At 39.0% G+C, this 14,074-nt stretch overlaps 1 protein-coding gene across 3 annotated transcripts in view; it reads right to left on the minus strand.

Moving 5' to 3' along the window:
* Window positions 1–14,074, minus strand: part of ADAM23 (ADAM metallopeptidase domain 23) — a 202,705-nt gene that overhangs the window by 11,173 nt on the left and 177,458 nt on the right. The window contains exon 25 of one of the 3 annotated variants that reach the window (XM_030579907.1): window positions 11,951–12,041. The exons of 1 other annotated variant lie outside the window; for it this stretch is intronic. In XM_030579907.1, the coding sequence (XP_030435767.1) occupies window positions 11,951–12,041 (91 nt within the window). Of the gene's footprint in view, window positions 1–4,286; window positions 4,378–11,950; window positions 12,042–14,074 lie in introns of all 3 variants that reach the window. One more of the 3 variants, XM_030579906.1, reaches the window with a different exon arrangement.

Consider the following 14,074-nt stretch of genomic DNA (forward strand, 5'->3'; position numbering starts at 1 on the left):
CTTAGATTCACGGAGGTTGCTTCTGTGTATCTCTCCAGGAGCACCTGGAGGGGGGAAGGGAAAAGTTTTATTTCCCTTTGTTGTGAGACTCAAGGGTTTGGGTCTTGGGGTCCCCAGGGAAGGGTTTCGGGGGGACCAGAGTGCCCCCAAACACTCTAATTTTTTGGTTGGTGGCAGCAGTACCAGGTTCAAGCTGGTAACACAGCTTGGAGGTTTTTCATGCTAACCCCCATATTTTGGACACTAAGGTCCAAATCTGGGACTAGGTTATATGACATGGTGTGCAGCGTTGGGATAGACAGAATCCAGAAGCCAGTAGGAATATTATATTTTTCTTTTCTCTGCTAGGGGCTTTTTAGCAGAGACAGTTTGGTTTTAAAAGGGAACCAGAGAGAATTTTTTTTTCTGCTCTCTCTGGCAGTTTTTGGCTTGTATATTAAGCAAGGAACCATTAAGCTGTGACAAACAGGTCTTTTGTGACAATAGCACTCCCATTGAGAGTCATTACCAGCACTATATACATGCAAATAAAGTGGTTTTTCTGGTTTACTTTACATTGAAAAAAAATTAGCTAGGAAGAAAGGGAAAAAGGCACTGTTGCTAGGCAGACCCCAGGAGGCAACAGAGAACCTGCAGTTCAGACAACAAACACCGGAGGGCACCCCAACACAAGAAAACAGGAACCATGCCTTCCAATACAAAAATGGAGGCCGAAGCACAAATCAAAGAAGCTGAACACAGACGACAACTGGAAAAAAGGCAAAAAGAGGTGGAGCTGAAAGAAAAGGAAGAAAGCATCAAACTGGCAGCCTACAAAAGAGAACAAGCAGCCAAAGAGGCAGCCCACAAAAGAAAACTAGAAGAAGAAGAGGTGGCCCACAGAAGGAAACACGAAGAAGAGGTGGCACACCGAAGGAAACAAAAAGAAGAATACATAAAAATGGTCTCTCTGTATTAAGGTGACACATACAGGGTCATTTGCTTAAAAGAATATTGAATAAACAGCCTTATTCAAAAAGAATACAATTCAAAGCACTTCAGCAATTATAGACATGTAAATACAAAAGAACATATAAATCCTTATCTGATCTTTGGTACTCACAACTGGGAAACAGAAGATTAAAAAGCAGGAAATAGAAGAACAACTCATCCGAGAGAGCATACAGGCAGAAGACAAAGAACTCAGACACACAATTCCCTCCACCCAGAGTTGAAAAAAATCCTGTTTCCTGATTGGTCCTCTGGTCAGGTGGTTCAGATTACTTCTTTCCAGGTGAAAGAGACATTAACCCTTAGCTATCTGTTTATGACAAACTCCCACTGTGTTAATTCCCAGGAAATAGTCCACAAGTGGAGGGAAGGGCAGACTTAACATTACTTATATGTGTAGGCTTATAAAGGTACAAATTCTGCAGTCCTTAATTGAACATTTGCTCAGTGAAGGAGTGCAGAATTTGGCTTAAGTTCCTAAACAGAATTAACAACACTATAATTAAAATAAGTTCTCTAAATTATATATTTCTATGTAATGTATATGCTATGTTAACGCAGACAGCTTCTTACATGTGTAATTTTTGTGACTTCTTTTCTTTTATAAATTTGCATCTAATAGAGCCTGTGCTACATAAGATGCAAAGTACACCAATATAACACAACATGCAACAAAAGGTTGTGAACAGTAATTAACATTTCACAGACTAGGCCTTTATACATTATACACAGTCTCTCTGCTTGCAGATGCCCCTATTACTTCAATGGCCAGTCTGCATGCAAAGGACTGTAAATCAGACCAGTAGCTGTATACTCCAAAATACATACCTCAACTATTGTTCTGCTTTTAACCCATGCATTGAATGTCATAAGTAATAAAGAGTCACAGTCTTCCATCTTTAAATGTGTGGAACTCTCAATGTCAGAAGTGGTTTTGTGAGAAAATTTGATGAACAAATACAGGTCATCATTAAGTCTATCTTACAAGGAAGACATTAATTTGGGGCAAATTCTGCCCTCACACTTATCCAAAGCTATTGACATTAATGGGCAGCACAAGAAACAATGAGGGCAGAATTTTGTTTTTAAACTCTAATATACTGACAGTTTGGTAAAAAAAGAATTATAAACAGGAAAGTGGGATTCTTTTTTGCTCATGTCTAAAGCATGGACGGAATCAAGTATTTTTAACTATCCTTTTCTTCCTTTTTAATTTCATTTAGTTTTGAGCAGTTCTCATACCACCTTAATTCTAATGGGTTTCATATACCACTCCTAAGGAAACTGTGAATGAGAGATTAGGGAAATAATCTTTTTTTTTTACACAGATTGGATATCACCTCCTCTGTACTATTTGAGCATGCAAAGCAATGATATTTAACCTAGATTTCTGGTTCTTATTATAGCTGATCTGAAGTGGTTTTTAAAAAATATAAAATCAATAAATACAAAAAACTATTTAAGAACTTCAGTGATTATTGCTTGCATCATGTTCCCAGCTGGAATAACCTGGTTGAGCATTTGTGTACAATGGCAAAAGTTGGGATGTATTCATCATCCAGGTTGCTTCCATTTTGCCTCTGCCAAATAGGAAATTGGAGTAGGAGTGGCCTTTTTGGACTCCAGCCTGGCTATCATCTAGCCTTACCCGGTCCAACAGTACATAAACAGCTCCCATGGAACTGGACTCTACAATCCTGACAACCACAATGCTTAAAAAGAGCCCTTTGCACCCATAGAGATGAAGACAAGACTAGCCCCAATGGAATATAAATGTGTAGCATTAACATGACAAATTAATAGGTTTTTAAAAAGAAACAGATTTTTTCTAACCTACAAAGATTTGAGGACAAGGTTGTATTTCTCCTAGAAGAGAACACTGAAAACAGTACACAGCTGTATTTCTTACAAAGCTTTAGATGATTTGATGTAATGGGCTTTTGCAGGAGATACTTAGAATCCTGAAATCTGGTGTTGGGTAGTATGCAAGAAAGGAAATTATTTTCTAAATATTGTTTCTAAATACAAGTGTAATTTTTATGACTACCCATTGTCAAAGATTTAAGATCTTAAATAGGTATTTTTTAAATTTGTATGTTGTAAGTAGTCTTCAATCAAGCCCACAATTAAGGGTCAATTGTTGTTGCCATTCATGGATGCACAAAAAAGCAGCCACAATCTTAGTTGTCTTCTCTGACTGCAAGATTGGTGAGTGTTATCACCACCTTTGGTGGTGCTAAACATCTGGGGCCAGATCCTCAGTTGGGGTAAATCAGCCTAACTCCACAGAAGTCAGTGGAGTTTTGCTGATTTACACAAGTTCCAAATTTAGACCTAGTTTGCTAGTTTGATATGAACAGGATTTATGTAATTGACATTATAAGGAAAAGCATATAATAATCCAAATTCAAAAAAACAGAACTCCATTTTGGTTAATGGAAGTTACACCTGTAATGAACTTTGCTCAATATATGTTTCATGTCAAACAATGTTAATATACTAAAGCTGGGCAGGAATCAGTTTTCTTGTCTCAGAAAAAATTCCGAGATTTTGTAAATCATGGACAAAAAGTCAAAATCTTTGAAAATGTTCATGAACTGATAATCTGAAAAAAAATCAGTTTGAGTTAAAACTTTTGTTTCAATAATTTTGAAATGTTTTGTTTTCTATCTTTTTTAAACTTCTAAATAGAACTTTTCATTTTGAAAGTGTCAAAACATCCTCCTCAAAATGTTTTCAAAATTAGAAATTTCTTGAAACTGCCCATTTCCCATGAAAGCTTTCTGTTTCAATGAATCAGCATTTTTGACAGAAAGACATTTTGTCAAAAAACTCAGAACAAATTCTATAGCATACTTCATATCTTGGTTAGACACAGAGCAGCCTTGTATCAGTTTTCAAGCATTGCTGTGCACAACTTCAGTGTTCATGTATTTTTCAAAATGTACCTTTAGATTTCCTACCACTATGTTTCACTCTCTGCTAAGCATGAAATAATATTGATATAGGGAGATGGCTAGACCTTCTTCATGAGAAGAAAAGTATTTCTTTTTTCACTTTTGGAGTTGTTTTCCGTAATCTCATAAAGGTTAATCCACGTATACTACTGTTCTCCAACTTTGCACCCTGGTGACATCTGTGGTTTTTTACATTTCCCTTCTTTTTCAGTGCAAGTGTAACTATTTGAAGCAGTATTTTTCACTTTGAGTCTTGTAGCAGGAACTCAAAACTTAGTGATGTAAGCAAAAAACAGAAATGCCATAGCCACTGAAGAGAAGACATGCGGCATTGCTTACTTAAAGCCCCATCCTGTCCCCCCAAGGACAATAGCTGCTACCAGGATGGCACCAGCGATGGAACCTATTATAAGATTGGTGGCACTAGGACCTGCGATAAAGGATTACGGGAAGAAAGACATAAAAACCAACCACTTCATTCATGACAAGGGAAACGTAATCAAGCAATTTAGGAAAACAAATAACCTACAAGATGTCTCTAAACATTTTCAAAGGGCCCCACTTGCTTTTCATTAAGAATATGAATAAACAAAGCTATTGTAACGTTTCTCACTGTGCTATGCCTCCTTTCTAATACTAGATATTTACCTATCTCAGAAATTAACAACACTGTCACATTCACTTCATTCTCTGGCTTAACTATTCCAATAAACACATAGTACATGAACCATCAGTTCAGAAAATTCAGATCTTTGTAAAATTAAATAAAGTCTTAATTTTTTTTAAAAAGGATCCAAGGGGTAATAAAACATGAATGTTGTACTTAATGCTTACTTATTTTCACTCCCATGGCAAATGAAAAACCCAAAAGCCCATCAATTCTGCTTTTCATATAGCTCTGATCTTGTACGGTGCTAAGTATCCTCAACTCCCATTTATTCAATTTGATCTGATAGTGTTCAGCACTTCTAGGGAGGCACACAGCACCTTATAGTCCCTATGGTTATGTCAATCTTAAGTTTACTAACTACAGAGAGTTCCGCAGAAAGGGTGGTGGAGTAAAATGGTATGATTTAAATCAAAAAGAATAAAGATCTATAATTGAAATAAAAGCTGCATTCCCACTGAAGCATTCCAAACATCAGTGCATCTCTTCATCATCCTCAAGCAGCCACTGAACAATAAAGTGGGGCAGGGAAAAAGAGAAGGAAAAAAAAGGTGGTATAAAATCCATTTGGTGTAATTTGGTGTAAAGGCAAGAAAGCACTGTAGGATCAATTATGAATTCTCTTACATAAGTGCTTTATTTGCATGGGGAGGATGAGAAAAAGAAAATACAAAATAGATCTGACTATGATGTTTGTTTGCCCAAATTAATTCCAGATCACAGTATTCTCCACTATCAGGCACTCTCTGATGTAAATCTACTGTCGCTAAGTCCAAGGCAAAGTAAAATCTAATATAACAATTCTTTTGCATATCACACACCTTATAATTGAACAGAAATATTTAAATGCCCATTATAAGCTTTTCAAAAATAGTACTAATGAAAAAAAACAAATCCAAAGCAAGAGCTCCCCCACTGCAAAGGCCATTTTGCTATTCTAAGTAGCACAGCTCTGGTTTTGGTATCACAAGGTGTTTGGAATACTGTCAGAGAGATACAGGGAGGAAAAGAGGAGCATCAAGAAAAAATGGGAGAAGAAAAGTAGAGAGGGGTAGCTGGAATAGCTAAAGGAGCTCAGGGGCTAGTTCGGTGTCATGGACACCTTATAATACTGCACAGTCCTGGACACACCAGTGAGAAAGTACCCTACATTTTAAAATTCATCACAGTGATCTGTTTTTGAACAATACATCACATAAGTCAGTTGTTTCCTTAGGTTTTATTTTAGATATCAGGTCAGACTGAATAAAAAGCAAGCTCACCAGCTTTTATTTGCAACATACAGTGCAAAGAAAGATCATTCTGTACACAGCACGTTTTACTAGCTCATGTCAATGGTGATTTTGGGATTAAACAGGATACATACCATGCTGCAGATCATTCATGATGTATTATTCTGAATTAACATACAGAGCTCATAAAAATTAATGTTCTTGTCATCCTTAAAAACAATGACTCAGATTCTGCGACTCTTACTTATGTCGAGTAGTGCCTTAGTCTTATAATAGTCTCAGTTACTTCAAAGGGAACTACTTATGGGTACTGACCACAGATGAGGGGGACAGACTATGGCCCCAAAAATTATATGAAAGCAGTCTAAAATTAATTAATATATTCCCTTTTTAAAAATACTTCCTGTCTAGACAACACAAGTATTCAGGGATATTAATAAGAATCTAACTTAACAGATATGAGCAGTGCACAAACGTAACAATAATCAAATGTACATTTTCTACTAATGGAAAATGCATCTTACTGAACTTACCTTTCATAGTCAGAGTTGGCTACAAATCAGTAACATTGAGCATGCTCGAGGATAAACAAATGCTGGTACATGGGCATTCTAGTTCCAATTAAGAGATTTTTCCTCAAGTACTAGCAACTTTACGATTGCCTAACTCAAAGCACATTTTTTTTTTTGGTAAATGGATTTGGATTCAATGCAAGCATAATATTTTAGAGGTTCTGCAAACACAGCAAGTAACTGATTTACACAACATTTCAGAAGCTTTGGAAAATCCACAGAAATTATTTTTTGGTCTGGCCTCAGGAAGTCATTTTTCCACAGAAACACTGCAGTAATACATTTATCTGATAATGACATATTTGTAATTTGGAAACAGAAGTTCAGAAATGGCCATTTCAGGATATTTGAAATATGTCTACTTGTACAGAAAAAATAAAATTTCCATGTGTTTATTATATGTTTGATAAAACGTTTCAAATACGTGTTAACGATTCAACAGTAGGTTTGGACTTAAGGGAAGAAAGCAATGGCATTACTGTTACTGTGAATAAATTCACCACCAAGCTGATGGATTTAAATAAGATTAGACAATTAAATGAAAATTAGGTTTAGAAAATATGGAAAACCCTTTAAAGTTACTATAACTGTGATGAATACCAGAAAGTCCTGATACATATCACCTATTTGGGGACTGACCCAATTGTAAGTGTCATAACTAGAGAAGGGCGTCTTTTCTTTTAGCACAGAAAATAAATATTGCTAGTCACTAGATTAGGAGTGACAATTTCTAGTCATACAGATCAATTCCTCTTTTTGCTAAATCTATCAAACAAAAACTGAAAATGCCTATGGGCTACATTCAGGGTGAAATCCTGTCCCATGGAACTCAATGGAAATTTTGCCATTCACTTCTGTGGGTCTAGGATTTCACTGGAGTCTTCAATGGAGAGACATATTGTGTGATTCCTTCTGTGTAAAGAATTATAATAATAATTCCATACTGCCTCAGAGCCCCGGTCACAGATCGGGACACCAGTATGCTAAGTGCTGAACAAACACAAAACAACAACAAAAAAAGGTCAAAGATTAATTTCTTTACCAAAGAATTCTCCAGGTGACTAGCACTGGTTTAGAAATTTTATAAAAAAAAAATCAGAGACGTATATTGGAAAACAATTTTTAAAGAATATGACACAATAGATTGAGCATATTTTGTAAGATAATTTTGAATACCACAAAAATTGGGCATTTTTATATTTTAATGTTTACCTTGTCTTTTTTTTTTAACTACACATTACATTTTATCAAACAAATAAATACGTAGGAAATTTATATTTTTATCAATATGCCATGATTTAGCTGCTAATCTAAAGACCACTAGAGGTTTGTTCATTACTTTAATGAATGATAAAAAGTACCATTTATGGAGGAAACAACAGCTAATAGATTTCAGCCATATAATTTCTATAGTCACTGGATTAACATGGAATAAAATGCAAATGTAAAGTAAGAGATTTTATTAACTATGGTATTTTGGAGGCATTTTCTATTGTGCCTGGTGGAGAGAAATAAAAGTTGTGGTGGATGAATTCTTTCAGATATATTATTGCTGTGGATCTGCCAACTCCATGTATTTGCCACCATGCAGTCTACAGGTACTTTTTATGAATGGAAAGAATCCCACTGACTTCAAAGGGCTCTATATCCCTATCACCAGGATGATCCTATTGAAGAGAGCAACTAAAATTAATGTCCTATTGATCTATTACTGAGATTGTCAATTACAGTTCTAGATTAGGCCAATCTAGCAACAAGAAGGTTGTCAGGGAAAGTGTGGGACCTTTACTGAATGGGGGAGGCAACCTAGTGACAGATGATGTGGAAAAAGCTTAACTACTCAGATGCGTTTTTTGTCTCGGTCTTCACAGACAAGGTCAGCTCCCAGACTGCTGCACTGGGTAGCACAGTATGGGGAGAAGGTGAGCAGCCCTTGGTGGTGAAAGAAAGCTGGACATGCACAAGTCCACGGGTCTGGATCTAATGCATCCAAGGGTGCTGAGGCAGTTAGCTGATGTGACTGCAGAGCCATTGGCCATTATCTTTGAAAACTCATGGTGATCAGGGGAGGTCCCGGGCGATTGGAAAAAAACAAATATATAGTGCCCATCTTTAAAAAAGGGAAGGAGGAGAATCCGGGGAACTACAGACGAGTCAGCATCACCTTAGTCCCTGGAAAAATTATGAAGCAGGTCCTCAAGGAATCCATTTTGACGCACTTGGAGGAGAGGAAGGTGATCAGGAACAATCAACATGGATTCACCAAGGGCAAGTCATGCCTGACCTACCTAATTGCCTTCTATGATGAGATAACTGGCTCTGTTGATATGGGAAAGGCGGTGGATGTGATATATCTTGACTTAAGCAAAGCTTTTGATACTATCTCCCACAGTATTCTTGCCAGCAAGTTAATAAAGTATGGATTGGATGAATGGACTATAAAATGGATAGAAAGCTGGCTAGATCATCAGGCTCAATGGGTAATGATCAACAGCTCGATGTCTAGTTGGCAGTCAGTATCAAGTCCCAGTGGTCTGTTCCAGACCCAGTTTTGTTCAACATCTTCATTAATTATTTGGATGATGGGATGGATTGCACCCTCAGCTAGTTCACAGATGACACACAGCTGGGGGGGCGGGTGGATGAGCTGGAGGATATGGATAGGCTCCAGGGTGACCTGGACAAATTGGAGGATTGGACTAAAAGAAATTTGATGAGGTTCAAGAAGGACAAGTGCAGAGTCCTGCACTTAGGACAGAAGAATCCCATGCAATTCTACAGGCTGGGGACCGTCTGGCTAAGCAGCAGTTTTGCAGAAAAGGACTTGGGGATTACAGTGGACAAGAAGCTGGATATGAGTTAACAGGTGTGCTCTTGTTGCCAAGAAGGCTAACAGCATATTGGGCTGCATTAGTAGGAGCATTGCCAGCAGATCGAGGGAAGTGATTATTCCCCTCTGTTTCGCACTGGTGAGGCCACATTTGCCACATTGTGTCCAGTTTTGGGCTCCCCACTACAGAAGGGATGTGGACAAATTGGAGAGAGTCCAGCAGAGGGCAGCAAAAATGATTAGGGGGCTGGGGCACATGATTTATGAGAAGAGGCTGAGGGAACTGGGCTTATTTAGTCTGCAGAAGAGTGAGGGGGGGATCTGATAGCAGCCTTCAACTATCAGAAGGGCGGTTCCAAAGAGGATGGCACTTGGCTGTTCTCAATGGTGGCAGATAACAGAACAAGGAGCAATGGTCTCAAGTTGCAGTGGGGGAGGTTTAGGTTGGATATTAGGACAAAGCCCTGACGGGATGATTTAGCTGGAGGTTGCTACTGCTCCTGAGGTCTCTTCCAATCCTAATTTTCTATGATTCTATTATAGGCGGAGCTGGTAGTGCTGCCTTTAGTTAAGGTTGCCTGAAATTTTTCATTATAAGATCCTGTTTTCAGTTGCTTATAATTTTGCCAAATATAAATTTTCATGCTAAAATTTTCAATGCCAGACACCTCTCTCACGCTGAAGTTTTTTGGAAAGTTTCTGTTATTTCTGAGAATGAGATTACGGGAAAATACCATGTTGTGTTCAAGTTAAAAAAATTCTTACAATCATTTAATTGAAAAGCTCTACACCTCAATACTTGGAGGGTGGCTTCATATCTGGCAGTGGAATTTCCCTGGTGTCAGATGTGCCTCTGAAAAATATCAGTTTGCACATGCTCTGAAGAGAATTGTTGAAAGTTTGGCAGCTAAATTCTGCATGTTCAAGCCCTGGGCTTCAGGGGCTCAGCAGGACTTTCCCTGCAATTGTTGATGTGAGCAGTCAGGGTCTACTGTGGCCTAGGCAGACGAACTGGGAGCAGGAAAACCATCTCTCTTGTGCTTACAATGCTCCTTTTCCTGGCACCTACACAACAAGGAGGAGGAAGCTAAGCTGTCTGCTGCAAAAGCAGAGGGTGCTGCATGAACCAGATAGTGGGAAGGAATGGGGATATGAGGAGCCAAGAAAGGAGGGATGGATAGGAAGAGGGAGACTGGAAGGAGTGTTGACAGGGGCAGAGGGTGAGGTGGGGGGACAGGAGCAAAGGAGAAAGAGCAGGAGCCAGGGTGAATGGTTGTGGGCTGGAGCAGAGGTCAGGAGGCACTAGGGCTTGAGCAGAGAGATGAGAAGCAAGAACAGGTTTGATTAGAACAGAGTGGAAGTGGGGCAGGAGGTGGGATGTAAGGGATGACAGGAGCAAAGATGTCTGAGAGAGGCTGGGGGATGCAAGGGTAGAATGGCTTGTAATCATAAATGCTCATGCACATTCAGAATCTGGAATTGAATCCTGGATTTCTGCACCTCTACAGTCTTTTGCTGTCAGTAAATAGCAGTGAAACCCACTGGCAAAACGTGTCTCTCATCCCACTCTACTGGGTGGTCCAGATAGGAGATAACAATCTTCTACTTCTATTAGCTCAAGTGACAGCCATCAATATTGTGGATCTAATAAACCATACCTTGCTAAGGACACTAACTGGTGATCAATATGATTCCACATAATACAGTTTGTTTTATAAAATTGTTAAACAAAAAACTATGTTAAAAAAATGTTAAGATTGCAGAGTCAAGCACTCAGAAGTTAAGAAATGCCAGAATTCAGGTTGCAGGGCAAACTTAATTCACTCTTCTTGTGTGTATTCATTCTGATACAGTCTGTAATTACATAACACACACTATTCCTGTAGGGGAAACACTTTGATGGGATTGAAATCTTAGATGAAGTCTGTATGGAGTTAAATTAGTGGGAAGAATGCAGATGAAAAAGGTCAAAAGACCAAAATAATGGCAGTTTATTCCACGGTTTGCAGTGTATTCCATGAATGCAGAATTAAAGAAATTTACTCCAGGATTATCATAACCATATACATTGTGTAAATACCCTATTGTTAAAACTTAGAGGTAATTAGTGTGCTGATACCTCAGATTTCAACTTCCCAAAATCATAAAAGACAATACAATATTTGTTGCTCAAACTTTATATAATGTACTGCCTTGAGGTAACTGAAAATCCTAACAACAGAATATTCAGAAACTTTGTTGGAAAGCTGTCTATTTATACTATAATTTCAACTGAGTTTTTTTCTGTTTCTTAACTGAATTTTATGACCCACTGTTAGAATGAATGCCCCATTCATTGAAATAAAAAATATGTGAATTATATAAATGGTCCATCTTGTTCTGTTAGATAATCACAATCTTCAAATTACTATTTATTCATTCTTTTTATAATTTGGAGCAATGAAACATTTAGACATTTAATTGTATTAATTGTGATGATGTAAAAATTCACAAACTTATTGTTTTATGCCCCACATTGTCCCAGACAGGAGAGGGTTCAACACTGCATGAGCAAATCACATGACACGGACACGTTCAAATCACATGACGAATACGGTCACCACATGACACAAAGCTAATGGGATAGTACACAGAGGGCTCAGATGCGTACCTCACACACTAGGCACCAAACATAAAACTCTTAAACTAAGAAAAATGCTTACTCTATTCCCCACCCTGTGCCTCCAAAAATCACCCCCAGAGCCAGAATGGTCCCTGCCACTGCACCTATTAGCCTGTTAGTGGCCATGCTCACTGTGCGGAGGGAAAAGGGAAGATTTTTAAGGAAATGATCACATACAGTATATGTCTGAAATGAAAAATAAATAGCACCTCAGAGGGATATTTTGCTTTGTAATCCATTGATTGTGAAACAGTTCAAACCGCCCAATAAATCTCTCTACACAAATACTACAGCTTTTAATATATGGAAATAGTTGAGGCTATATTTGGCTTTATCTGAATGCTTACAAACATTACTTTAATAAGTTTTACTGTAAATTTTGAAACCAAGTAAGGTTTCATAACCTGTGATTACATCACATTTTTATTTAAAATAGAATATCCTCAGCTTATGTAATATAAACCTACAATTTACTTAAAATGTAAATAGATACAATTTGATCTTCAATAAGAAACCTTTCATCTATCACCAGAAACATACTGTATCCAGGTCATTAAACTAAACAGTTAAAGAGATAATTGTTAACTTATTACATTGTATAGCATTGCTTACAAAAGAATTCCCAAAAAAATGTAAACACTGAATAACTGCAATGAACTCGTTTTCAGCCTGTGGTCTGCAGACCCCAGGGGTCCGCGGACTTACATCTTAAGATGTCCAAAGGTGTCCACACCTCCATTCAAAATTTTTTTGCCCACAAATGAAAAAAAGGTTAAAAAGCACTGCAGCAGATACAATAGGCCTGATTTTCCACTGCCTTGCCCTCTGTGTAGTCATTTAAACCTGTGCAAAGTGACTGCAAATGAGGTGTAAATATCACCCAATCTGTATCGTAGTGTTTTGCACCCATTTAAAATAGGTGTAAAGGATTATATAGAGGGCAAGGCAGTGGAGAATCATGTTTATAGAGTCCCTCTAAATCAGGGGTGGGCAATAATTTTCGCAGGGGGGCCACTCCACGAATTTTGGTAAGTTGTCACGGGCCACACATTTCTATTATATTAATGGAAGAAGTGCGGGGTCTGGGAGGGAATTTGGGTGCAGGAGGGAGCTCTGGGCTGGTGCAGAGTATTGGAATGCAGGAGAGGGTGAGGGGGTGTGGGCTCTGGGAGGGAGTTTGGGTGCAGGAGGGGGCTCCAGGCTGGAGCAGGGGACTGGGGTGTGGGGGAGGGTGCGAGGTGTATGCTCTAGCTGGGAGGCGCTTACCATAGGTGGCTCCCAGCCAGTGGCACAGCAGGGCTCAGGAGGCTGCCTGCCTGCCTGCCACAGCCCCATGCCGCTCCTGCACATCACACACATCTCTGCACGCCCCTAGGTGAGAGTGGGACAGCAGGTCTCCATGTGCTGCCTGCAGCCACAAGCACTGCTCCTGCAGTTCCCATTGGCCAGTTTCCGGCCAATGGGAGCTGTGAGGATGGTGCTGGGGGCAGGGGACAGCCACCTCTTCCCCCACTCCGCCAGGGGTACGCAGAGACATGCCAGCAGCAGCCGTCTGCTTCTGGGAGCAGTGTGGGGACACGGTAGGCAGGCAGCCTGCCGGAGCACCCTGCTGCACCATGGGACTTTTAGTGGCCTGGACTCAGAGATCGCAAGAGGGCAGAGGAGGCCGGACAGAAATGTTAGTCATGGCGGGCTGGACAGAAATGTTAGATGGGCCGGATCTGCCCTGCAGGCCATATTTTGCCAACCCCTGGTCTAAAGGTTTAATTCTTAGCACAGTTAGGTTTGAATTTCATGCTCTCTCTCCCTCATCACACTCACACCCCGCACTCTGAAAAAAAGGTTGGAGAGAGAAATAACACGTCTGAGGGTATTCAAAAGAATTCTTGAATGGGTATAGTTTTACCCAACTGATCAAAATAACACTGAATTACACTTTTTTTTTCTTTTTTTTTTTCTTCACCAAAATGCGTATTGGAATGCAAAGTAAAAACCTAATTACTTCAAAGGAATTAGGATATCTTGGCAGATTTTTTTTTCCTGCAGAAAAACACGTAAGCCTGATTCTTACATCCATACTCATACTGAGCAAGACCTTACTCTACAAGTAGTCCTCTTGATTCTGGATTAATTGTTTATCAAAATCAGTTCTTCTAAAGAACAA

The sequence above is a fragment of the Gopherus evgoodei genome, chromosome 11 (assembly GCF_007399415.2).
Source record: "Gopherus evgoodei ecotype Sinaloan lineage chromosome 11, rGopEvg1_v1.p, whole genome shotgun sequence".
NCBI lineage: Eukaryota > Metazoa > Chordata > Testudines > Testudinidae > Gopherus > Gopherus evgoodei.